At 39.5% G+C, this 27,733-nt stretch overlaps 3 protein-coding genes across 3 annotated transcripts in view; 1 reads left to right on the top strand and 2 right to left on the bottom strand.

The window, feature by feature from the left end:
- Positions 1 to 1,456: 1,456 nt before the first annotated feature.
- LOC115593138 (SWI/SNF-related matrix-associated actin-dependent regulator of chromatin subfamily B member 1-like) lies at positions 1,457 to 11,280 on the bottom strand. The gene is made up of 9 exons (XM_030436528.1): positions 10,880 to 11,280; positions 9,334 to 9,445; positions 8,896 to 9,004; positions 8,524 to 8,661; positions 7,417 to 7,544; positions 7,129 to 7,295; positions 5,647 to 5,837; positions 5,367 to 5,498; positions 1,457 to 3,527 (listed from the first exon to the last, which is right to left on the bottom strand). Exons 1-9 carry the CDS (start codon positions 10,967 to 10,969, stop codon positions 3,488 to 3,490), a joined length of 1,107 nt encoding a protein of 368 aa, XP_030292388.1. The 5' UTR covers positions 10,970 to 11,280; the 3' UTR covers positions 1,457 to 3,487.
- A 1,437-nt stretch (positions 11,281 to 12,717) lies between these two features.
- derl2 (derlin 2) lies at positions 12,718 to 20,323 on the bottom strand. Its single transcript, XM_030434641.1, has 7 exons — positions 20,169 to 20,323; positions 17,855 to 17,920; positions 16,911 to 16,984; positions 16,220 to 16,313; positions 14,114 to 14,309; positions 13,901 to 13,991; positions 12,718 to 13,256 (listed from the first exon to the last, which is right to left on the bottom strand). Exons 1-7 carry the CDS (start codon positions 20,259 to 20,261, stop codon positions 13,151 to 13,153), a joined length of 720 nt encoding a protein of 239 aa, XP_030290501.1. The 5' UTR covers positions 20,262 to 20,323; the 3' UTR covers positions 12,718 to 13,150.
- A 3,363-nt stretch (positions 20,324 to 23,686) lies between these two features.
- LOC115592775 (rapamycin-insensitive companion of mTOR-like) overlaps positions 23,687 to 27,733 on the top strand; it is a 32,935-nt gene continuing 28,888 nt past the window's right edge. The window contains exons 1-4 of the mRNA XM_030435903.1: positions 23,687 to 23,808; positions 23,943 to 23,990; positions 27,407 to 27,504; positions 27,619 to 27,683. Coding sequence (XP_030291763.1) covers positions 23,757 to 23,808; positions 23,943 to 23,990; positions 27,407 to 27,504; positions 27,619 to 27,683 — 263 coding nt within the window. The 5' untranslated portion in view covers positions 23,687 to 23,756. The remainder of the gene's footprint in view (positions 23,809 to 23,942; positions 23,991 to 27,406; positions 27,505 to 27,618; positions 27,684 to 27,733) is intronic.

Raw genomic sequence — 27,733 nt, 5'->3', positions numbered from 1 at the left:
CAGAATAAGTGCAAAACCCTGAATTTCTCAGGATTGTACAAGTTTAAAGATAAAATAGGTCAAAAATTGCTGCGTTAAAATATCTACAAATGACTAGACCTTTGTTATCTATGTTAAGTTCTGTCCTTCCATTATTCCACATGTTTACAACATCATGCAAAGTAGAGAAATCTTTTTTTTAAATCTAAGTTTACTCAAGGTAACGGCGCGTTTCATTTGATTGCCTGTCACTACAACTCCAAGAAAGGGTCACAGAGTGAGGAATGAATTTCATCAACGTGACTGAACATTAGGGGTGGTTAATTGGCCAAAATTTCCCGATTCGATTCGATTCCGATTATTGACGTCTCGATTCGATTACAAATCGATTTTCGATTATTAACGATTATCGATTCAATTTTCAACTATTAACGATTATTGATCTTCCATTTAACATCAGTCTGCTGCTGAATTATTTCACTTATCTTTTGAGTAACACCTCACTGCACCTTCAATATTGTATAGTGTAACTGTAATATCAAAATTAAATTTGTTTTAAATGTAGTGTTTCACTGTTAAAAGAAAGCTGCCAAGCTCAGCAGCCGGACTCATGTTAGAAGCATTGTTGGTGACGAGAACCAGGGCGTGTTTCTCTATTCCCCACTTGTCTGCCATTGCTTTGAGAAACTCACACATATTTGCGCTTGTGTGGCTATCATCCATAGCTTTCGTCTGAAGTACGTAGAACATTAGCTTCCATTAACTGCTGACATAATGAGCTGTAACGGTCACGTATGAGACTGTAGCTCTGGATGTCCAGGCATCACACGTTATTGCTACCCTGTGAGCAGAGTTGAGGGACACTTGCAGGTTTGAAAGGTTTGTCTCCTTGTAAAGAGTTGGAATCGATTTTAAGTGTGAAAAAGCTCCGGGATGGAATAATATATCTTGGCTCCAGACTGTGGACCATGTAGCGGAAGCCAGTAAGAGAAGTACTCCAGTTTGTATTACTATTTCCAAAAAAAAAAAAAATATATATTTTTTTTTTAATCGATTTTTGGAAATTTAATAATCGAATCATTATCGTCAATATTATGATCGCGATTAATCAATAATCGATTTTTTTCACCACCCCTACTGAACATCATTTGAATATAATTATATTATGTTGGCCATGAACATCCCTGCCTGATTCACAATGAAAGACCTCAACTCCCATGATCCCACACATCTGCAGTCTTTCATTTTGCCTGAGTCCTAGATAGCAGCAGAAATTACAACTGTAGTTTAAGACCCCAATTTTTTCAAAGTGACTTATACACACCCAGATTCAGTCAATGCCCTCTTTAAGAGGGTGACTGATTACTAAATAGACAACTGCAGCCACACACTTGAAGTTATTTATCTAGTGATGAACAACTGGTGAGAAATCAACAAAACACTCAATTAAAAAGACACACAGGTTAACAAAACAACATGTTTTCAACAGGTTTTTTTTATTGTTATTTTTCATATAAAAACAAGTCCACTATAAAGGTAAAGCAATTTTACAAAAGAAGAGAACAAGTAGCAACAGTACATACATTAACATCATTCTCTGGAGTATGTTCAAGTTGAAAATCATCACTTTAAAAGACACCATTGGTTCTTGTCAGCTTGTTTTTCCACTCCCAGTAACACAGAGGCTCCAGTCTGCTGACACTGATGTAATGTGAGGCACAGCGCAAACAGAAGTAACAGTGGGAATAGTTAGTCCCTCATGCTTAGGCTACAGTATGAACTACCTATGTTTCAGCATGCAGATGAACAATGGCGCACAGAACTGATCAGAACTGGTACCAAGACCAGAATGTGAAAACTCTTTACATATCCAAGCCACTGTCACTGTCTGAAGACTTGTCTGGACAGCAGTTACATTATCAGGGATTGTTGTAGTTTGATTTTACACATGCATACTGGTCATTTCAGTCAGATGAAAACACTTACATCACCCACAGTATACAGGAGAAGCCAATACACTTTAATGTAGCTCATCAATGTTAACTGAATCTCCTGTGTGAAATATTTTTATACGATTATGGAATCTTTCACATGATGATTTGTTGGCAAGTCTGCTTACCATTCGCATCATCCCAGTTTGTTCCCAGCTTTTTCAGTCCTTCCAATAACTGCCACCAAAGTCAGAATTATCAAAGCTCCAATCACAGGGGCATTATGTGCTACTGTATTTCTTGTGTATCATGCACCAAGATTTGTTTTCCAAGTCCAATTTGAGTTGTTCAGTTGATAATATACCATAATATGTGGAAACAAAGGCCCATCACAACTTCTCAGAGCCCATGGTGACATCTTCAAGAGTCTTGTTTTGCCAGACCAACAGTCCAAAACTCAAACATATGTAGTCTGCAGTGATATATGAAAAACATATTTGACACCTTTTCACTGTTTTCTTGGGGAATAAGTCAAGCAACAACAAACACACACTCACTTTACACAGAGCCACTTCATGCTGGTGGAAATGCATCCAAGACTGACTGAGACACATTCTAGTCAGATGTTGAACAGGTGTAAATGCATCTGTGTGACCAATAAGTATAAATATTATTGCTTCCTCTAATAGTGTCACTATCTCAGTGAGCAGTCTGTGGAAATGTCCACTCACTGCCTGTTGTTCTTACATCCATGGCCTCTGTTGTAGACACAAAAGTGTGATGACGAGTGTAAATGAAATGTCTTAAATTTAATGAAGATTTTATCCAGATACAAGACACCTGGCACGGCGAGTGGGAATGGGGCCTTTGAAATGTTAATATTACTTTTAACTTCATTGCATGTGGTTCTGTGAGTCAGTCCTGAGACACAGAGCCAATGTTATTGTTTTTAGATCTACCCGTCTCTCTTTCCTTTCAAAGATGTTTAAATGTCCGCTGTGAAAAACACCTTCAGAGGTTGATGAGGCCAGGATTTACATTAATGTGCTCAATCATAGACACATAGATAAATTAAGACCTCTGTTAAACATGTCATAAAAGTCTGAAGAATTCAACAGGTGTAAGAGTTGTCCTTACAATACGGTCCAGATCAGCGTAACAGCACAATTAAAAGATGTCATTTCACTAACCAGTCATATAGATACAGTTAACCCAGTCAGTGTTCTGTACTGTGGCTTGACACATGTGATGTGAATGCATGGTGTGGTGTGTAGCAGTAACTTGTGTAGCAGACATAAGAAAAACCTTCAATGTAACATTAATGCTGCTTTGATCTGAACTGTTTCCATGAGCAATGTGCTACAGGCAGAGTAAAACATGATGACCTGTGTGCAGAGGAATGCCTGGATGTGTGTGTGTGTTGTGTCCAGTCGGTGGGGTGTCCATGGAGACTGACCACATGTATGTGAGTTCATTCATGCTTCCATCAATGTCCAGATGCTTCATCAATGCTTTACTGATGACCTGTGTGTGGAACTCCAGAGGACACATCATCTGATGTAGCTTCATGTCGCTTTCTACCAGGATGGAGCCGTGTTGGCCAGTCGTCTCATGCGCCTAGGAAAAAGAACGTTTATTCACATTATCATAACAATTCAATGACAAAGTGTAAGAATAATCTGAGCATCAGGGTAATAATGCTGTAGATAGACAAGCAATCCTGCTATCTGTGTGTTCACAAGCAGACACAGCTGCCAGTTTATGGAGTCCTCTGTCCTTACTGGATATAAGTGGGCATGGATACCAGAAACTTTCTGTTCTCTCTTACTGCATGAGTGGTGGGAGGAGAGACATGTTACTGACCGAAGCCGTAACAGTCTTCAGACAACTGCTTTGTCCCAAAAGCATTCATGAAGTTTGGTTCAATAATGAATTATTTATAGGTCTTCTGAAAATGTGAGCAAATCTGCTGGATCAAAAATATACATACAGTAATTCTAATATTGGATTGCACGTCTCTTGGGCATTTTCACCTCAATTAGGTGCTTTTGATAGCCATCCACAAGCTCCTGGTAGTCCTGACGGGATTTTTAACCACTCCTCTTACCAGAATCAGTAAAGTTCAGCTAAATTTGTCGGCTTCCTGGCACAGACTTGTTTGTTCAGCACAGTCCACATGTTCTGATGGGGTTCAAGTCAGGACTTTATGAGGGCCATTCCAAAAGCTCAGTTCTAGCCTGATTTATCCATTCCTCTAGCACTTTTGATGTGTGTTTGGGATCAATGTCCTGTTGGAACACCTAACTGCACCCAATTTTCTGACTGACGATGTTTAGGTTTTCCTGAAGAATCTGGAGATAATTCTCCTTCTTCATTATTCCATTCACTTTCTTTAGAGCAGCAGATCCACTGGCAATACTACCAGGACCATGCTTGACAGTGGGTATGGTATTCTTGGGGTCAAAGGCCTCACCTTTACAATCACAATCCCTTTATTGTCCCACAAACAGGGAAATTTTTTTCCCACAGCAGCCAAAGGACTGACCAGTTTTCTCTCAGCAGCAGGTCAGTGTTTCCTCTACATTCATTTAGGAGTGGGACCCTAAATTAAATTACATTTAAATTAAATATATATTTTTTTTTATTTATTGTTGTATTTTTTGTTATTATTTTTTATTTTTACATTCAGCCTTTAAAAAGCCATTTTCCATGCCAGTCATTCAATAAAAAGGGGGATTATGCTGGGCATAAAAGTAAAATCCGCAGTCAAGTGTCATTTGTTTACGCCGCCACGGCTCCCCGGAGAGCCTGCCCCCGCTGCTGAAAAAAATCCTAGAGGAAACAGTGCAGCTGATAGTTTGTGTTTCCTTCCTGATTGTGGCAGCGACTCAACTGTTTGTCAGAACTTTATTCTAACAAACAGCTGTTTCCACAGTTGATCTTGGGACCTGTAACTGCTTTGAAATGGCTCCAATAATGAGCTCTTTCAGATCAATATTGGGACTTTCCCATTGTAGTGTTTGTGGCTATGTCTAATTGCTGTATCAAACAAGTGCTTTATAAATGGACCCAGACAGTCAGCAGCTGTTATTCATCAGAATCACTCAGAAGAAGTTAAGAGGCCATGCTACAAGGAACATTTGATTCACACAACTTTCTATAATCCCCAAAACTGGTCGTCCAATTCACTGTATGTATATTTTTGATCCAGCACATTTGGTCCCATTTTCAGAGGACCTATAAAAAATTCATTATTGAACCAAACTTCATGAATGTTATTGTGACAAAGTAGTTTGTGTTCCACTCATTCCATCACAGAAAACTGAGAGCTGTAGGAATCATTGGAACTGAAGACTGCCATGATATACATGTTCTTAATGAGTGAATGGAAACATCTCACCACAGACTCTATATATTCATTGAATAGTCTGACCTTTTTGTATTTGACTGTCTCACCTTGTGTTCCTGTCTTGGTCTCGGATCTTCTTCTCCATCTCAGCATCTGTGAGGGTCTCCAGTAGGGGGCACCACTGATCTGCATCGCCTGTGTTGCGGATGGCAATCTCTACTGTGGGGAGTGGGTTCTCACTGTAGACAAATTGCAACACTAGCCATCGTCAAATGTAAACAGTTGCTGTTTGGATAGGTTAAGGCACAAAAACATGTCAGTGTAGACTACAACTACAAGTGTATCGTGTGATTTAAACAGCTTTTTGAAAATGAGTGGATGATTGACCTGAAAGCATAGGTCCTCTGATGCCAGCTGAGCTGACCACGAATGCTGTAGGCGATAGTGGTGACAAACTCTCCTCCAAGACCAAGCTCAGAGCACAACTTCAGTGCAAACGACTCCGGTGAGTTCTCTCTCTCTGACATGTCCCACTCAAACTGGTCCACCAGAGAGATGTTTCCAACGTGGATGTTCAGCTGAGGAACAAGATAAACATTATCTACACGTTGATGTTTCTATACCAATTTCCGACATATATACCAGTCCTACAGTAGCAGTATGTGCTTTTGATTCCCTTGTCTTTAATATTACAAAGGCTAAATCTCAATTCATCACTTTGTGAGAAAAAGGCCTGACATTCTTCCACCACTGGAAGAAAAACAGAGGATAGTCTTGACAAGACAACAATGAGCTGTGTAAAAAGTGCAGTCTGTGTGGAGACGGTTGGAGGGCTCATTGTAAAGCATGTGTTTTTAAACTGTGAGGTGCCTCCACGGGAGGGTACGGATTAGTTGAAGAGGGGTGTGAAGGGAGAGGCAAAGATACTGCATGAGGTGAAAGGAACAGGTGCATGTTGGTGATCTAAAACAACAGGAAGTACTACAGTTTGGCTGCTTGACACGGTAGTCAGCGGTTAGCAGGGCTGAGTCTGGCCAAATTTCAAGGGCTTTTCACCTCCTTAGGGGTGTTTTATTGTCTTTAACCATCAAATCACAATATTTAATGAAGCTTTTTTGACAGAGAAAAACAGAAAATCATTGTTATATTCTAAATTGAAATCAGTCTCTGCAAATTTAACTTCTTGGCCATCGAATGCAACACACTGAGGGGTTGCTTGTTATTGTTGAAAAATCCTGGCAATAAACCTGAAAACAGTCGGTATGACATCTGCGACTTGGGAGAAGACTTGTGTTCCAACAAGACAGTAACCCCAAACACAAAGCCAAAGCTAAACAGGGACAGCTTGAGAACCACAATGTGAGTGTCCTAATGTCAGCTGAGTCAGAGTCCTGATCTCAGACCAATTAAGAATTTGTGACTGAACTTGAGAAGGGCTGGTCAATTGCAATATCCGACCTGATAAACAAACAAGACAAGTGGGAGTAGATATTTAGACAGTGGGAAACAACAAGCTATGCATCTAGGAAATATTTTAGCTGGTTGAATGTTATTCAGTATTACTGAAAGCCTGCCCCAAAGAAGTCTTGTTCAAATCAGACTAACTGCTGGAGATCTGGTGCGGACAGAGATGCAAATCAGACCAAACTCTGAATTTATGAACACCAGAAACACATTCTTTACTCCCCCATTGTTTATCCAAGTATGTATGTATGATTTTCTTCATGTTCATGTGTTATTTATTTTAACTTTATGTTCATTCTCTCTTTAAAAGGTCAAAAAAAAAATAATGTGGCATGTTCTGGTACATTCCCTGTAAAACTACCTGATATTTATGAGGAATTATTATTCCTTTGGTTTAGCACAGACCTTGATGATGACTCTCTGGTCTGCCTGCTCTTCTAGTATGCTGTCGGTGGGGTAGGATTCTATCTGCTGGCGAATGGCTGAGGCAATGGCGGGAACAAAGGCCAGAGGGTTCAGATCCAGGTCATCACATAAAATCTCAGCAAACATCTCCGGGGTCATCAGTTTCTCTGAGAAATAGCAGATTGGTGAGGTCAGACAAAAGAACACAGTTGGAAAAACTTGACACAGCAGAAAGATTAGACAGGAGACAAACTATACGTTTTGGAGCTGGCTGATGTAGATATTTACCGTTCATGTTCCAAGTGAAGGCGTCTCGCAGTTTCTGTCCGTCAATCTCCATATCTAGACGAATGGGGACCAGCGCCTCGACCTGCGCTGCGTTCTCATGGATCACTGCAGGGTCGTGGTCATCAAAGCTGAGTGAGACACAAGACACAACAGAACTCGTTGTTGAGTACTACTGTTTTTCTGAGCAATTCTTCATCTTCTTCTAATATGTCTTACCACTTACACATTAAGATCAGTACTGTTTTACAGCTTCAACAATTAATTGATTTGTTGTCAATGATTAATCGCCAAATGTTAATTAATCAATTAATCAACCATTTCTTATATTTCTGTCTAGGAAAAGTTATTTAGAGATACTCATCTTTATCGTTTTATCTCCCAGCCCTAAAAGAGCCCAAAGATACTAAAAGACAACACCCACCCAGCCACAGTGTGTTCACCCTGCTGCCATCTGACAACAGATGCAGCAGTATCTGCTGCTGTACCAGCAGACTACAGAGCAGCTTCATTTCTCAGGCTGGGAGACTCCTGAACTCATCCTCAACTCCCCCTTTTCCAAAATAGATGTAAAACAAAGGACTCACACATGGTTTCGTATTTTAAAACCTTGCAAGTTAAAAAAACAACAACAAATGTACATTTATCTTTAAGTGATTACATTAGAATGTCTTTGGAAAGAAATCAATATGGGTGACTCTCTGAGGGGTCCCCCCCCCGACTCAGCCAATTATTATTCCATTTCACCAGCTTCATCAACTCTTTACATTTCACTTGAGATAATGCCTCGACTAACATGTCACCGATGTGACAAAACTTTTATTCATCTACAGTGTTTGAAAACCTATCGGCAATATTCAGCAGTCTATGATAGACAATTTAGTACCAATTTCCCTCGTTACCATCCCTCTGCTGCAGCTCAGCAAGAAAACTCTATCCAAGAAAGAATCAACAATGAAATTTCATTTTAAAAAGACTATCTGTGGAATATAAATTCACTTAATTTATTGTCTTTGTCTTTCCATCTCTCCATGCCCCTTTTTTCTGGGGGGGCATGAGCCATATTACTGAACCTTTTGTTTGACATATAAAAATAAACATGGTTCTCACCACAGGGGGAAGGTCCTCTTCTTGTCACGCCCCATTCGGTTGCGGTTGATGGTGGTGGAGCAAGGCACGGCATCGAGATGATGAGAGCTGTTGGGCAGCGTGGGGACCCACTGACTGCTTCTCTTTGCTTTCTGCTCTCTTTAGAGAAAGGATAAAAGACAATGTTATACAAACTATTTAGTATACACTTCCATAAAGTTTTAGGACTCGCAAGAAAAAGATTAAGATATGCTGACTAAATTCTGTTTGGGGCCAGTGTAAAGCAGGTCAACTGAACCACACATTCACTATCATTCTCAAACTTATTATTTTAAGCTTGGAAAGGAGTTCAATGTTTAGGCTTCAGTCAGTCATCATCTGATAGACATTTACCTGAGGTAAGCTGGGGGCTCTGTGCTGATGGACACCGCCTTGTATTTCTCATCATTACCCTCGAAGATTTCTTCACATTCTGAGGCCTTCAGCAGAGTAACACTAGTGGCTACAATTGGACAATGGGCAAGAAAACAGAGACACATATCAACTTAAAGGTCCAGTGTGGAGGGTTTAGTGACATCTAGTGGTGAGGTTGCCGCCCTTCCCTAAACTAGCCACTTACAAATGTGAGAAACACAAAAAGCCCTCTCTAGAGCGAGTGACTGGTTTGTCTGTTCTATAGAAACATGGCAGACACTGTGGAAGAGGACCAAAGTTTAATAGAATCACTTGTAGCAGCAATCATTGCATATGACCTATGGACTTCTAGACAAGGAGTAGTGCAAACTGCTTTTTTCAATGTCCATTGTAAAAGAACAAAAGCACAAGGCTCACCATGTGATGATGCTACGATTTTCTTCCTCTCCTCCACTGAGGCCAGCCTCCTCCATAAAGATGGATATCTTTTATACAGGGAGCCTCTGAACATACGCAGATAGTTTCCCACCTGGTGAGCAGAAGGCAAGTATTTCAGTAAAAAATCAATAAATAAAATAAGAAAAAAACAGATGGAAACACGAGTGGTCTTGCAGGATAATGCACACTGCCTACAAAGCTCTGAATTATTATTAAAATGTCATAAGTCTATGCCAAAGCCTTTTTCTTCTTTAAAGTAAATATTGAGTCGAGCCAACTTTGGCAGCATCACAGCCTCAATTCGAAGTGGACAGGTCAGTTTTACGTATTTGGAGACTAAATCTTTCAAAAAGCCCTCAAGCGCTGTCAAGTTTCAAGGGGAGGACCTATTACGATTGTTGCTGGGACTGAAATCTCCTCCTGAGCTGGGGTTGTCATGCAGACTTCCCTGCATCAGGTTTTCCCTCAGGATTCCTCTGTATTTTGCTGCCTTCAGGGCCTCCTGTGAAGAAGCATCCCTGCACTTCACGATGCTGATGTTGTGTTGTTTACCAATCATAGTGCTTAGTCTGAATATTATGTCTCATCAGATCATAGAAACCTCAGTCTCGAGCATGCATCTAGTCTACTGACATTGTGTTCATCTTAAAACCTAAACTTGGTCTGGGTAGACCACAAACACCCCAATTGTGTGAAGGAGCGGTATCGCAGGTCCTTCCTTCCTGCTGCTGTCAGACTATACAACCAGCACTGCTCCATATAGACCTCACCCTGTACTCTGCACTGTGCAATAACTCTGTACAAACTCATTTCATCACCCATATTTATTATACATATTTAAAATCTGTACATAAAAATTACTGTCCATTCTTGCACTATATCATGTAAATATGTATATACGTCGATTTGATTCCATTTTCTTCCTTTTTAATTATATTGTCTATTATATATTGTCTATTTTGCTATTGCTCTTGTCTTAATATTCTGCTGCTGCGACAAACAAATGCCCCCGTCTGCGGGACATTAAAGGATTTCTGATTCTGATTCTGAAAAAAGGACACAGTTGTAAGTATAATTTAATAAAGATTGTACTATTTTTTCTTTTCGTCAACAACTTTCTGACTGCTGATAAAATATCAGACGTCGATTAAGACTGAGGGGTGACATTCTTTTTTTCAAACACAGAACTCTTATGCACGCTACTTCGTGTAACTTAGTAACGTTAGTCCAGTACAAGTTCCTTTCTCAAAGGCAGGCTGCAGTCAGAAGTTACAGCTAAAAGCAAAAGCTGTTAGGTCAGCTGTTAGCTGTTTGACTTGGAACACCGTGCATTATTTTTGATTTGCCGGTTGTTGGCCTTACTTTACTCTGTTGTAACCCGCTATTCATTTTTACGCATTTCTTTGTTTATGCAGCCATCATTTGGGCTCGTTAGCATGCTAGCATCAACTAGCCAGAAGGATGGAAACTGAGGCTAACGTGCGGGCGCTCGGCATTAAAAGTCAATGAATAGATAGTCACATACCTCCGACCCAACCATGTAAAAGTCCCCATCTTGTTCTAACTGGAATTTAACTGGCTTCTGGCCAAACGTTTTACTGAGAGCCAATTGCATCTTTACACATTCGCTAACCAGCTAACTACTAAGCTTCTCTCTCTTCTTCACGTGTCTTCGTGTCCTGTGATAAAGCTGGGAAATCAGAGAACTCCTTGAAAAAAAAGCTCTAACTTCAGCTTTTTGCGTTACAAAACAAAAACATTAACTTCGAGAATGTCTGCTCTATACGTGTAAAACGATATAAAGCGAAGCCGACATTAAATTAAAAACAACAACTACTGCTGCTATGAATGTCCCGCTGTAAAAAGTATAGTCAAAGGATCAGCGATGTGGATTTTGACGCCTACAGTGTGGGCTTTCTTCTCCGAAAATCACGAACGCGACATTAGCCTTACTCTCAATTCATTTCAATGTAGAGGATCAATTTCTAAAGCCCATTACCGCCCCCTACTGATCTAAATCGGGATCAGCTCTGTGAAAGTTATCTAGTGTTTCCACCTCATTGGGGATAACGCAGAAGTTCTTGTAAACGTGTGCAGTATTACAATAAAAACTCAATATTTATATAGATTAACACAAAACACGTGAAGCACAAACATGGATATCTATGAATGTAAAGATGACACTGAAATCCAATACATTATATTAACTTTAAGACATCCCTTAATAAACAAAATGTTTAATCCTACTACAAACTGAACTTATTCCTACTCACAAGCAAAAAAAATTGGCCAAACATTCCTGATAGGTATTAACAACCCATTCCATACATGCTGCTGGGCTAGTAACCTGGATCACATGATAACACAGACACAGTCTACATGTGTGCAAATGTATTGTCACATAAAATAATACACTTGGTAATTTTTTGACAGTGGACTGTGTATCAGTGGCGGTTCTAGACCAGTTTTAATAGGGGGGCCAGGTTGGGGCCGGCTTTTTTGTTAGGGGGCACATACAACCCGGAAAAAAGGACAAATCCCTCATTCAGACAAAGCAGTGTTTACAATTTCAGCAATTTTGATTGGGTGGTAAACTGCTGAGACACTTTATTTCTGCCTTTCCCTTCAGACTCAGAGTTACGGGGGCACTGGCCCCTGCTGGCCCCCCCTTAGAACCGCCCCTGCTGTGTATTTAATTGTTTATTGCATACCTAAATAGCTGATTTAATGGAACAGTTCACCCAAAATTCAGTTGTTATCTCCTCCCCCCATGTTGATGGAAAGTCAGGTTTGTAATCCACAAAACATTTCTGGAGCTTCACAGCAAAACAGCATTGGGGAATTCTCCTAGACAACTGAAGTAGCTGGGGACTTTTCTTAAAACAGAAAAAACATCAAAGCAGCTCCCTGAAGACATGAACACAAATATCCAGAGAAAAATAAAGTTAAATGTCTCCACACAGCTCCTCCTGCCCTGTGGAAGCTCCCAGCACCCAAATCGATTACACTTGGGTTATGCCAGATGAGCTGTAGGGTTGATTCTGTTTCTTCTTTTTCTGTTTTAAAACAGGTTCAGCTGTTTAGGAGAATGCTGCAATGCTAACTTGTTGTGAGGCTGCAGAAATGTTTTATAGAAAAATGTAACTTTGGCCGACTTTCCATTGACAAGGGGGTGAGTAGATGACTGAATTTCCATTTTTGAGTGAACTGTTTCTTTAAGGCTGTTTGTATCAAATGAAATAAAAATGGAGTACAGCTAAGAAAACCCCCCAAAACCCGGACTAAATTAATTAAACTAATTTGTTGAGAGGTCTTTGGTTTCACGCAGTACTGCCTCATTTGAAAGAGATGAAAACCAAAACATAGTTTGCCACACACATTTATTTTTTAAAAAAGTGAAATGAAAAAAAAAGCACTTGCCATCTGAATAAATTCATTCTGATAATATTTTACTGCTGTCATTTTTCCCTCTTTCATATGACAGTGGTTGTATATCAATATTTTTTCTGAGATGAAGACAAACATCACCCGAGCCCAAAGGCTCACCGTCCAAAGTTCCATTCGAAGCTTGAGTTCTCTCCAATAGTCTTAGAGCAACGATCTGGCATCAAGAAGAGTTTCTGAGGATGATTTAAGCCCAAATACAAACACAACAGACGGTTATCTCCAAACCAGTTCTGGTTGTTTGGCATTCTTCATCCAGAACTAAACAAACATGTCAAAAACAAAGACCATGTTTGTCCCCTTCATTTCTCTGAGGGAATGTCCTTGGAAGTGACCTGATCGGGGGGCATATTTATCCTCCAAGGCGCTGTCCCTCTCCCCATGCAAAGCCTCCTGGGCGCTCCTCAGGCAGGGGGTTGTAGTTGGCATCCTCCTCTGGAGTGTCAAACAGCATCTTTCTGTGGGAGACACACAGAGGAGGATGACGGATTTCTAAAGACACACATATTCATTCAAAGTCGGTGTGGTGATTCTTAAGGCCACACATCATATGTACAAACAGACCATACATCTCTGCACGGCTGTCAAATTAAGAGAGGTAGTTTTTCTACAAGTTTCTGATATCCATAACAATTTATTCCTTTGTTTTATAGCTAAAAATTAGCTTATCGCCCACCAATGAATGTTAATAATCAGAGGAGATTCGTACACATTTCATTTGAATATGCTAACTATTATTAGCTCTGTCAATCAGCTTCCAGATCACAACAAAGGAAGAGAGAAGGAGTGAGGAATGCAGATTTTGTTCTCACTATTTGTTTATCCAAAACACATCATGTGCAGATACTCCTTGGAGACCAACAGCAAATGAACTAACACGCATTTGGAAGAAATCAGTCATTAGCTATTCTTTGAAGTGTGTCATTTCATTTTATACAGGCATTTCTTCTGTTGGGTTATAGTGTGCTCCTCCATTCATCTACCATAGGCTTCAAAAGAACTGTCACCACAGTCTAGCATCAAGCAAAGCATAAATTAACAATCTGTCTTTTTTAGTTTCCTTGTTTGGGGTCCCCTCACTGTGTTTCTTACACAAACTTACATGATAGATGGGGTCCTCAGCCACCTTCCACCACCTGGCTGGTTGGGGAAAACATCCTCCAGAAAGAAGTAGACATGACCAACAGCGATACCTCAAGAAAGATTTGAAAAAAATGTAAATTATGTTACATACTGGACACCACCAACCACACCACTTCCCCTTGGTTCTTAGCATTTCACCAAAGCACCAAGTAATTCTGACAGTGAGCGGTACCTAAAAGATCCACGATGATTGAGTTCCCCAGGAGAAGTGAGAATCCCATCAGCACCCAGGGCAAAAAGGGTGCCTGGAAGTTCAGCAAGCCAAAGAAATTCATACGCACGTTTGGGTTTCTCCGACTCCACACGTACACCAACATGATAGTGAAAGCTTGGCCCAGGAACACCAGACTCACAAAAGTGCCAAATATCTGAAACCTTGTTAAAGAACGTGGTAAATAAATACTGTGAAGACTGAACAAAGCTGGTGCCAAAAGATGCTGTTTTAATAGGTTCTAGCATTAAAATTTTATGTTGATGGCCAGGTACTGTTGTGCCTCAGGAACAAGCAAGGTGGAGTTAGTGTTCATGACATCAGCGACAGCTAGACACAGTGGTTATTGTCAAGTATGAGCTTTAGTTTGACACAGTACCTGCTAATGAAAAGCGCCACGGGCCAGTGGAATTTTAGTAAAAGTCAGTTTGTTATGTGGTACATAAAGTCCATCCATCATCTGAAACCGCGTATCTTTTCAAGGTCTCAGGGGGGCTGGAGCAGATCCCAGCTGACACTGGGCAGTGGGGTACATCCTGGACAAGTTGCCAATTCATCAGAGGGCTGACGTAAAGGGACAAACAACTATTCACACTCAGGGTCACACCTATCGACAATTTAGAATAACCGATAAACCTAACTTTGCATGTCTTTGGACTGTGGGAGGAAGCCGGAGTACCCAGAGAGAACCCACACAGAGAGAACATGCAAACTCCGCACAGAAAGACCCTGCCCCGGCCCGGTCTTGAACCCAGGTCCTTCTTGTTGCTGAGCAACAGCGGTAAACGCTGTGCTGCCTGTACATAAAGTCATTCAGACTTATTTCTTGACAAATAATTGAACACAGTGTATCAGTATGCATAAAAAGAGGTCCACTCCATAGCTGTCAATGTGGATGAAAACAAATGGTTTAAATGGAAGCTGTTGAAGCTGTATTTTTGGGTTTAGTGCAATATAACTAATCAAGAAGTTGTGAGTGAGAAGTCTAAATCTTTATGGTTTCAAATCAGCAAATTGGGGATCAAAATCTTACTAACAGGAGAAATATAGAATATTTAAAGGAAGCCAGACTGTCAATCAAGGTCTGACAGTAAGAATTGCTGCATGCTGGTTGGTCATGTAGATGCCTGTGTAACACCACTGACATAGACACACCGTTTTCATGTACAACTGCCATCAACCAGCAACATACCACTAGTCTAAGTGGTATGCCATTAACAACAGGCATGTGGCACACCAGTGGTGTATAACTGTAAAAAGTGTGTGTGTTTTTAGCATTTCATAATAAGCAGTGGTAAACCACTAAGTATCTACATATGACACTTGAATGGGAGGGGCATATCATCCACCACTTTCTGATCTCTGTATCACTCACTTCTAATTTAGCAGCATCTGTACTGTATCCCACAAGCTTGCAGTTAGGAGAAAACAGTAGCTTCAGATAAGAATCAATTGAAATTAGGGCTGCACCTAACAATATTTGTTATTTTTTTAATTTTTTTTAAATCAAATAATCTATTGATTAGTTTTTGAATTGTGTAGCCTTAAGTTTCACTTTCACGTTGGTTCGGTCTTGTCCCCCAGTTTAAAACACAGTAATGATCTGCCTCATCCTGGTTGTTTCTGTTATTTTCAATCAGTCGATGAGGACAAACGATCACTAGTAGGACCAGCATGCCAGTTGCATAACAACATAGCAGCTTTGTCTTTCACCAAACCGATCAGCAGGGGTTCCCAACATTTCACACACACAGACCATGGAGTGACACTCCCACACCACCGCCATCGATTACATCGATATGTTGCACCAGCCCTATTTTAAATAGTTACTGTACACAGTACAAGTGCAGTGGATTGTAATCAAGTGAAATTCTGATCCAACCTGTAATAACAGCTTCACATTCACAAACACAAATCACTTGTGGAAGTTAAAAGGGACCATTAGCTGCACTAGAGAGCTGTCAGTGTTGAGGTTAATACAAGTAATAATTGACTGAATTGTTAATTATGCTTCCTTATCTGCAAGTTCAAATGCTTTTTTTAATGTCACATTCACGTGAAGGATACAGTCATCAGAAGGCCACCAAAGAGGAACATGAAGACAAAGTCAGCCGTGCGTCCCCTGAAAGAGCCCTCCTCTAGCATACGACAGTATCTGTACCTGAAAGCAAACGTTAAGGAAATCTACAGAGATTCTGATATGACAATGTTCCAGACTTCATCATCATCATCACCTAAATAACACATCATACCTATTAATGTCAATGCTTTGAATGATTAATGCAGGGTTCTCCCCAGACGGTGGAACAGCGGCGCTGCGCCGCTATACCGCTAGGTCAGCGCCGCTATACCGCTAGGTCAGCGCCGCTATACTCCGCGCGTGACGGTGACGAGTGTCCGTCCGTCAGTCCCCTGGTTGACGGCTAGGAGCTTCCGGCTGATGGCGATGAGCGTCCGTCCGTCCCCCGGCTGACGGAGTTGATGACCGTCCGTCTGTCCGTCCGCCCGTGTCTCTCACCCCCCGGGACTGACGTTGACGAGCGTTCGCGCACCCCCCCAGACAGACGGTGCGCCGCTACACTAAAAATTTCTGGGGAGAACCCTGATTAATGTATTATAAATACAATATACATATAATATATATATCATATATATTATATTACACAATAGTATTAAACAGACGCGTGCGCGTGTGCACACACACACACACACACACACACACAAACACACGTAATTAAGTCAGACTCGAGAAGGATACAGAAAAATCATATTGAACAGGAAATTGAAGCCAACTGGACCAAAAAACAGGAAGTTGGTTATTAGCCGCCATACCTAGAAAAAGAGAAAGGGAGAATATTCAGCTGCATATAACATAAACACAGAGTGAGATCAACACATCCAGAGGTCATTTCCTTGGGTCAAAATTGCTTATCAAGCTGCATTTTATAAGAGATGCTAGGCTTTGCTTAACTGCTTAATATCTAGTCAACACAGTGATGAGGCGATATTTTGTTTTTCTTTAATATATATATATGTCAATAAAGAAATTCAGGAATTTACACCAGATAACTTGAAGTAATCAAGTGTTGTAATCTTAACTTTCATCTTAAATGCAATGAAGAACACAATGAAACACATCTCAAATCTGACAGAACTGAGTTAAGTTGCTGTACTTGACATTGCGCATCCTGTTATGTGACTACTGCACATATGCACATTGTGATGTCGATTCTGAAAGGATATATTGTGCAGCCCGATAACCAATCCACTGACAGTCTCATTAAACATGATGGATGTGCAGTATTTTTGACAAAAACTGATTCTTCAATACAAATGTAGCATTTCTTTTTAACCCTGATTTTAGCCAATGCTCTTGTGTTGGAGCCTGCCGCCTGTCTCAGTGTGACCTTAGTTTGACCGACTGCTGTGCCTATAATAGAACTCTGATGTTAATGTTTTATCAAAGATTTGATTGGCTGTACTGAAATATGATCCCCATTTATGTAGACAGACACCTGATGATATAGTGATTTACAGAGCACCCGTGTGCTCTAGGAGACAAACAAATGCAATTTAATTTTAGGTGGTCTTAGGTTTAGCAGTACATTTTGGCTAACTAATGTCAGGTCGCTGTATATAAATGTTATGTGCCCTGAATCCACCTCCTGAGGATGAAGACAGGCACTGGATCAGCTTACTCACCTGGTAATTCCTTAGAATCAGATCCGGATTGAAGTATAATTGAAATGGTGTGATGATCTCGAGTTGCTATGAGAGAAGACAAAACAAAGATTATAGAGATTTTAAAGATGATAAAGGTATTGTTGTTTCAGAACCAGCAGTCCAGACACAGCCCATATTCTACTTTGTTTCTATATACAGGTAGGACTAAATGTAGTAAATATAATCTGGTTAAATTATTTTTACAATTAACCTCATTGACAGGAAATTTCAATGTGTGCAAGTTTTCCAAAACTGACTTATCTATGTTTTTTGTTTTTTTTTAAAGTTACTATTTACTTGAACCTGTAGAATCCAGCAGCATGAAGCAGCTTGTTGTAACAGAACTTTCAGTGGTGTGTGGCAGAGATGAAACTCTGAAAACACCTTGCGAGGAAAGTCAACAGTTAGTCTCTGAATACTAAATGTGGTTTCAGCAGCTGTTTTTCCAAATCTCTTCATGCGCCCAATCAATGCCTGACATCTGTCACCAGACAGCTTAACAACCATTCACAGCTGGACCCACCCAGCCATAGCAACCCACATGAAGCCTGGTTGGATCAACGACCCACAAGTAATGACTCTGTGAGGACACCCCACACAGAGTTTAAAACCCTGCAACTCCCCTACAGTTAGTTAGAACTGACGAAGCCTCTTGGATGAAAGGTGAGACGTCTTCAAGAAAGTGAAACAAGTCCAGTTGACCTTACGATACAGCACTTAGATTTACCATGACTGGATGACTAAGAGCCTTCTTCAACATTTGTGCATCAGAAACCAAGGGTGGCACATCAACACATTATTTCCTGTTTTGACACGTATCAGTCCGAGCACACTTTGAGAAAAAGTGCAAAACAAAACAGTTTTCACTGATGCCTTTTATCTGACAGTTATATTTTCATACTGGCATTTTTCTCTCAAACACCTTTTATCATATCACTTTTTTAATTCGTGTCACTGTGTGTGTGTGTGTCACTGCCCACATTTCAGCCCCCTGCCTCTCTAAAACTAGCAAGCTAAACAACTGTTTTACTGGCACCAACAGATGATTCAGCCGTCCCTATCCCTTCAATGGCTGCAGTAAGACACAATTGTATTTAATAGCCAGTTATTTAGAATTTTTCTGATCATCAGTATCAGTGTTTTATGTCCAATTGCAGATATCATGAATTCATTTTCAAACGCTCTTCTTTGGCTCTGATGCAGCATCCTCTTTCTGACTACAGAAATCCGTCCGTGGTCTCACGCTTCGTAGCCTTTCCGCAGATCACAGTCTAGAGCCCAACTCAAATACTATTTCTCTATTTTGGGGCTTATGAACAGTTTTCAGGTACTTGTGCTTAACATGAGCATTTCCACTTCAAGCTACCTTTCTTTTCTTTTTCTTTTTACTTCGTCTCCACTGCAATTAAGAGAGAAATACGGTCATTCTAAACTGAACTACATTTATTTTACGCCAGGAATTACTTTGCACATTCATATCTGCCCTGAAATATATCATTAGTTTATAACATTAAATTATATGTAGTAATTAACAAAGAGTATAAGATGATAGCTAGAATAAGCTCAACTATGTCCATCTGAAACATTATATACACCTCTATTAACACATCAACAATAATAATGATAATGTAATACAACTTATACACATCTCTGAAAGAGAGGATTCTGCAAAATGAACCCTGCCTATACCTAACAAACAACTATTCAGGCCTTAAGTACAACTTTGAATGCAGAACTTAATAGAGTCCAAGTCCTATATCTTTACTCTGTTAATTAACAGACAAACAGATAGATAGGCTACATGATCTGTATGTAATAACAGATACTAAAAATCACGAGACATAAATATTATATTTATAGGTTATATTTACATATAGTATATATAGTACAATCACACAGACAAGTATAGTTTAGCCAGACTCTGGAAGATGTCCAGTGTTAGTTCCTTTTATGGAGATCAGCATAGAGTCAGCTGTTACCTGGCAGTATTAACAGCAAAAGACATATCAGTGAGTGAACCCTCAGTAGACTGCTAAATTATGCTACGGAAACGCAATTTAGCGAGCGCTTACTGGTTAAATGAATCCAAGGCTCCAGCCACATGTAGGTGCGATTTAATCTTTTAATAATTTGAATTAGAGAGTTAACATTCTGGATAACCAGGTTGAGACACGTATCCTTCTCGCAGGTGCTATAGCTAACCAGCTAGCAGCTAAGTAACGACGTTACGTCTATGTTAGGCGGCACCAAGCTATGTCCCTGCCAACACAATGATAACACGGATGAGTCTTACCACTGCAGCAGTTGTAAGGACACAAGCAGTTGTATATGCCCTGGTAACAACGGGAATCTGTAAGTACTCCTGTTGTAGTGTCTGGTAAGCCATTTTGGACAGACTGAAAGCTTCCGGCACTCTCTTGACACGTCATTCCACAAAGTGAAAGGTGTTGCGTTCATGCACGTAGGACAAATTGGAAAAATGTCAACCACTCTCTCTGTGTATACAAACGTGCTTTTGTATGTGTATACTTTAAGCCGTGTGTGGTTGTGTTGATGGCATTATGAGTTTCTGTATTTACTCGTTTCTGTATTTCAAAGGAGGGCTATCATGTCCGTCTTAAAATTGTTTTATTTTTTTGTTTAGAGATATCAAAATGCATCTATTGAAGCACAACAACAAAATTGTGTTATTTAAATAATTTTGTAAAGTGGGATTTAAAATATAAATATTACCTAAAATCTTTTAAGTTCTGCCTGCATATGAGAACACTCATGGGCTTTTGCAATTACATTTAAATATCATGTTTTTACACACGGTGATCTGTCATGCAAATTGATTTTTTTTTCTTTTTCTTTTTCTCTTAAAAATAAATAAATCATTAATTACGGTGTGGTTCATATCTTCCAGCAGGACACTTGTCTTTTCCTCCAGAGTCAGGAAACATCAGTGAAACATCTCACCCTGAATACTACCTGTTCCACCTTCTACCCTCTGGGTGGCGTTACAGAGCAATATATAATGTTAATGTCACTTTTTACATTTAACGTGTGTGTATGTGTGTGTGTGTGTGTATTATACATATATAACACACATATATTTTTTTAAAAACATTTATAACACATCAGTTATAGTAATGAGATCCTTACATGATACAAATTGTCCCATAAAACAATATTGCAGAAAAAAAGAGATCATCCATGATCACAAGGGGATTATAAAACACCTGCAAGAACAAAAATACACTATACGAAGATTTCATAAGACAGAAAAACTAAAGGTGCAGAAAATAAATACAAACAATATAAGAATAAGTTAGCTAATATTATAAAGAGATGTAGGAAGAACTTTGACAGTAAAATGATAGATGATTGTTATAAATATTGTTAATACATGTAAAAACGAGGATATCTACTGACTTGAAATCAAATAGACATAACAGTAGTGAAAAGGGTTATCGATGGGATTTCAAAACCACTAACAGCCATCTGCAACCTTTCATTCCAAACCAGTACATTTCCAACTAAAATCAAAATAGCTTAAGTCATTCAGCTGTACAAAACTGGGATCAAACACCACTTTACAAAGCACACACCTGTTTCTTTACTTCCACAATTCTCCAAAATTCTAGAAAAAGTTTTTGATGAATAACTGGACAAATTTATTGATGAACAAAAATTACTAAGTGACATTCAATACAGGTTCAGACCAAACATCTCAACATCACTGGTACTAATTGAATCAATTGAAGATATGCTGTTGGGTTATTTCTGGACCTCAGATAAGCATTTGAAACAATCAGTCATGAAATACTGAGTTAAAAACTGAAATGATACGGCATCAGGGGCATAGTATTGAAATTGGTTAAGAAGTTGTCTGAGTGGCAGGCAACAATTCATTCATTCATCGTGTTTTGACAATGCTTGTGGCATCCCCCTGGGGTCAGTGTTTGGTCCCAAATGGTTTATTCTGTACATTAATGACATAAGTAAAGTATCCAAAATATGGAAGCTGGTATTATTTGCTGATGATACAAATATTTCTCTACAACAATAATTAGAGGTGATCACTGCAGAAAATCCTTTCTGCCGATAACAGTCTAGAGCCCAACCCAAATATTATATCTCCATTTTTGGGGCTTATGAACAGTTTTCGGGTACTTGTGCTTAACATGCGTATTTCCACTTCAGGATACCTTTCTTTTCTTTTTCTTTTTACTTAGACTCCACTGCAATTTAGAGAGAAATATGGACATTTTAAACTTTGCACATTCATATTCGCCCTGAAATATAAAATTAGTTTATAACATTAAATTCATTGTAGAAATTAACAAGGAGTACAAGATGATAGCTAGAATAAGCTCAACTGTGTCCATCTGAAACATTACATACACCTCTATTAACGCATCAACAATAATAATAATGCAAATCAAGTTATATAATAAACTTATACACATCTCTGAAAGAGAAGATTCTGCAAAATGAACACTGCCTATACCTAACTAATAACAATTCAGGTAATTCTTAAGAACAACTTTGAATGCAGAACTTAATAGAGTACTCAATAAAATACAAGTCCTGTATTTTTACTCTGTTATTTAACAAACAAACAGATAGATACAAAATCTGTATGTAGTAACATATACTAAAAAGCATGAGACATAAAGATTATATTAGGTTACATTTACATTACAGCATATATAGTACAATCACACAGACAAGTATAGTTTAGCCAGACTCTGGACGATGTCGAGTGTTAGTTCCTTTTATGGAGATCAGCATAGAGTCAGCTGTTACCTGGCAGCATTAACAGCAAAAGACATATCAGTGAGTGAACCCTCAGCAGACTGCTAAATTATGCTACGGAAACGCAATTTAGCGAGGGCAGAAAAGGGGAAAAATTAAAAAAGCGGTTTGATAAAAATAAATTATCAATACATTTGAATAAAAAAATATAAAGCAAATGCTCAGATACAGATACAAATAGATGGTGTCAACATTGAAAGAGTTAATTAATACAAATTTCTTGAGGTGACAATAGGCGACAGACTCAGCTGGAAACTGTCAAGAAGCATTTCAAGCCACTACTGAGAAAGAACAACACGAGGAAGAGAATTGCTTGGTCCAAGTAACACAAGGAATGGACATTAGACCAGTGCAGATCCGTATTTTAGTTTGATGAGTCCAAATTGGAGAGTTTTGATTCCACCTGCAGTGTCTTTGTCAGGCGCAGAAAAGGTGAACAGGTGATTCCTACATGTGTGTTTCCCATCGAAAAGCATGGAGGAGACGGTGTGAGGGTGTGGGGCTGCTTCGTTGATGACACTGTTGGTGATTTATTCATAAGCTGCCAATGTTCATCATTTTATTTTTCAGTTACACATTCATTCATTCATTCATTCATTCATTCATTCATTCATATCTTTTGCCTTTTTCTCTTGATATTTGTCAACTGGCAGAGGCTACATTAGCACGAACATGTTTAGGAATCCCACGGGATTTTATTGTAACCGACAGAAACAGAATTATTTACAACAGGACTGTGGAAATCCTAAAAGAGACTAAACCTCTTCAAGACGAGTTTGAGAGTTTTAGAAGTGTGTGCGAAACCTGGAGGATTCCATCTCAAAAGTTGAAAATCCCGTTTCAGAAACCATCTTCTACATCCGTGTTGTACATTTGTGTGTTTTCTTTTGCTCACATGCTCATGTGTTTCCTATCCTCCACGACAACATCTCAAGCTGTTCACTGTTGCTAGCAGGGGAAGTCCTAAGTTGCATCGTAGTGATGAAGATGAGGCACGGGGGGGGTGACAGGATGTAGATTCTCGCGATAGTATCATGCGCTCGGTCCATTCAGTGCATTCAGTGCGGCTCCTGTAAAGATGGCGGTCAGCAGCATCCGAGGCCGCCCGTCACGGAGCAGTCGGATGCGAGGTGAGGCAGAATTTCCGCTCACGACGCGGCTTTACCGCATTCCCAACGAGATTTCACATACTGCACTACCGCCGACAGAGAGGCTGTACCGTCACCTGCTGACCTCATTCCTAACTTTGTGTTTGTGCTGACAGGTCGGAATGACAGCGGGGAGGAGAACGTCCCGCTGGATCTGTCCAGAGGTAGGTTTGAAGTGTGGGAGCGGCTGACACATTTAGGACTCAGCAGCATCACACTGAACTTCACAGTCACTGTCTGTCTGCCTGTCTGTCTGTCTGCCTCACCGCTGTGTCATGCTTTTTTTCGGTGTAGAGATGTTTCTGTGGGTGATGTTATGCTGAAACAAAGTGTTCAGTGCTTTGACTTTTACTGTCAGTGAATCCCCGCACGTTCTGCCTGCGTGTTTACCAACTCAGTCCTCACTGTCAAGCTACACAGGTTTAAGCGTGGTATTTCCGGTCTAGTCAGAACTTCTAGTTCGATAACCTACTGACTTTTCAGATAGTAATGCAGACAAAGTTAGTATCGCTGTTATTAGTAATGGCGTTAACAATGCAATTCTCTGCGCGTGTCAGTTTCCAAAAGCTTTAAAGTGGCACTATGTAGTTTTGGAGAAGAAATTCATACGCAGAATTTAGATATTTACAATATGAATATAGTCTGTTTGTTTATTCAGTTTATTCTGTCACGAAAACAAAGAGAGTTTGTTTATTTAGTTTATTTAGGCAGCCAATGAAGATCTTTCTCTTCTCATTAACATTTCCTTAACAAAACTACAGAGTACTTCATTCATTTAAATTTGATTGTCCTTTTTTTTTTTACCATGAACAAATGAAACAGCAAAAGAATAGTGCATATGAAAACAGGCAATTCTAATGATACGTTCGAAAAGGAGTGAGAAGAAGTGTGTAACTGTATCTAATCCCACCCCCTCCCCATTAATCTTTAGCTAAAATACAGCACAGGCTTCCTTATTTATTAATTTCTTATGAATACATGAATAAATAAATACGTTATTATATGTGTTTCTTTCAGAAAGTTACTTAAGTATGTCACACATGTCACTGATTTCCAAGATGTCCATTTGATAGGTGTTTAATAGTATGGTGTGAAGACTAATATAGATTTAGATTTATATCAGCCGCAGAAATGTTAGATAATATAAACATATACACTGCATGAGCGTAGCTATGGTAAGAAGGATTCACATTTACTATCATAACACCCTTTGCTTTAAAAAAGAGGAAAAACATACAAAATCATCGACCACTGCAGTGTCTGTTAAAGAGACTGACTTTGCATCCTAAGCAATACGTGAATTGCTGCAAACTGCTAATACTATGCTCTTATTTTGAAACGAAAAGCTGCCTGTTTTGATTGAGACCATTTTGCTTACTTGATGAAACTTCCAGTAAAGGAATTCATGGGAAAGTTCCCTCAACAGATGGACATGTGTTTGGGGAACATGTTCCGAATATCATGCACCCAACACCTTTTTGTCCTGAATTAAAGAATGTGTTAAAAGGTGCTCTTTCTGAGGCCAGTAATGCTCCGCCACAATAAATTATGAAATGCCCTAACTACTAATAGGAGAAGTTGCATTGCAGTCAGTGTCTCTGTCTCTGCAAAGCATGTGTGATTTACAGTAGGCAGACTGCCGATGGCATTATTCTGTAAGACAGATACAAAATATATGTATAGAAAATGCTAAAATGGGTTGCCAAAAACTTGAGCAGTTCTCGATATACCTGTGCATCCCACCCAGAAAAAGGCTAAAAGTCTATGTGTGGGAAACACTGCATTTGTGTGTTACTCGTGTTACGTGCAAGTGCTTATTTTCCAGAAACAGCTGGATTACCATACGTAAACTGTAACTCACAAGGAGACTCTGGTTCTCTCTCTTCTTTTTCCCCCCATCTCCTCTCTGTAATGTTACGATCATGAAGTAAAGAACGTTTCCCCTCCAGCTCCAGTCAGCAGTCAACATTACAAAACATAAACACTCGCGACAATGGAGGTCATCTCCACAGATCTGTGTTGCAGTCAGGTTGATAAACAGGATTGAACATAAATCCACTTCTTGGTCCCCAGAGTTAAAAAGTCATCTCTGAGCTCTCCTCCTGCCGATGAACAGCTCCGGATAAGAGAAGAATCTATCTGTTCCTACAGAAGGTCTGGCTCTGCACCAGACTCTCCCCTCCAGATCTGGCCCGCTCTGAGGAGCTGAGCAGCAGCTTTTAGGCTTGTGTTGGGGGCATTGCATATTGTATCTTTAAAGAGTTATGAATACATTTATTGAAATAATGATGCCATAACCTAATTCATAACTTTAGCAGGCCCTTTTGGTTTTCTAGTCAATGGCTAGTCATGCACTGGTGGAATGTGGGCTCCTCATGTCAGTGTTTCTAATGTCCTCTTTATGGCGGTCTCATATACATACATTTCATTGACCAGTGGGACAGTTCAGTGTTTCTGTCAATCAACTTCATCCCAGTGGCTGCCATTAACACTTGTTTATCAGTTGTGGGTTTTTGTTTTCCAGTAATTATCGCTAATAATTGTTTTTCAGTGTTCATGATTGATTTGCCACTTGCACTTAAAATCTGCACGTTCACTAAACCAGAGAAGATGATGTTGATCTTGTGGTGTTTTCAGTAAGGGCACAGCACACAAATGTAAACTTTATGAAAATCACAATGCAGCCAAGTGTAAGTGTTAACAGTCAAATCACAGGAGCTGCGATTCCTGATAATGATTAAATGTGTGACAAACTGTATTATTATAAAGTACTGTAAATCTGCAGAGATGTCCTGATCCACAGTATCTTGTTCAGCAGATATCAGTAAACAAGTTTGTTTGGTACAGACCCCAACAAATGTTTTCAGTTTAAGTGAAAATTGTGGTGAAACAAATGATCATTCCCACTAATCATGAATCATCTGTCGAAATAATCAGGTTTTTTTTTTTTACCATATTGTGCCACCCTATTTTTAGCTACCATTTCTCACCTCAGTGTTTTAAGGCTAGCAAAGTACAAACATTTAAGTTGTCTGAGCACACAAGAGATGTGACAGTGTCCTCATTACAGAGAAATAATATCCCTGTTAAATCACAGTAATCTGCACAGGAACTCTTCATTCTGTGCTGCATCATTTCATCCTAGAATAGAATGCCAAAAATGGAAAGAGAAAATGATGAAGGGTTCAATGCACCAGAGTGACTTACTTTATAGCTACTATCACTTTCTGACTTTCATCACATTAAAATCATCGGTGTGGCCGAATATAAGTTCTGCTGTTCTCATCTTCATGTTGGGAATATACTAAAAACAATTCCTACATTGTAATATATTTTTTTTAGAGCTGCAATGATTGACAAAAAGCGGAATTGAAACATTTAAGCTGTGGATCTGTGCACGTGGCAGACAGAGGGAAATAGTTCCTTTGCTGTGGGTACCAGTATTTACTCTCACTGTGTTTAATGTTTTCATTGTTTAGGTTTGACACCCTTCATTATGGTCACACTTTTTCCATTGACATCAAGTTGTAGTGTTACTTTGGTTTACATATAAAGACTATGTTGCCATTGCTGATTTCAGATCCTGCAGACAACCTTCGTGAGATCCTTCAAAATGTTTCGAAGCAGCAAGGAGTCTCTAACATGCGCAAGCTTGGTAACCTCAACAACTTTGTCAAGGTTTGTGACATTCACATCTGTACACCCTGCTGGACGGTTTGATAGTCAGTGACAATGCTCTCGGAAAATATAGGTACACTACCTGCTCTGAAGTTGTGTTTTTCTCCCCCACAGCTTCTCTGCAGTGTTGGCCACTCAGAGGAGAAGCTTGGCTTTTCATATGAGGAGATAATTATTTGGTGAGTATTTGGACTCATCGACAGTTGCATAGTTTTTCTGCTGGAGTATT

This window comes from Sparus aurata, chromosome 12 (genome assembly GCF_900880675.1).
Source record: "Sparus aurata chromosome 12, fSpaAur1.1, whole genome shotgun sequence".
Classification (NCBI taxonomy): Eukaryota; Metazoa; Chordata; class Actinopteri; order Spariformes; family Sparidae; genus Sparus; species Sparus aurata.
Note: the sequence above shows the minus strand (reverse complement) of the source record. Positions and strands in the feature narration are given on the sequence as shown.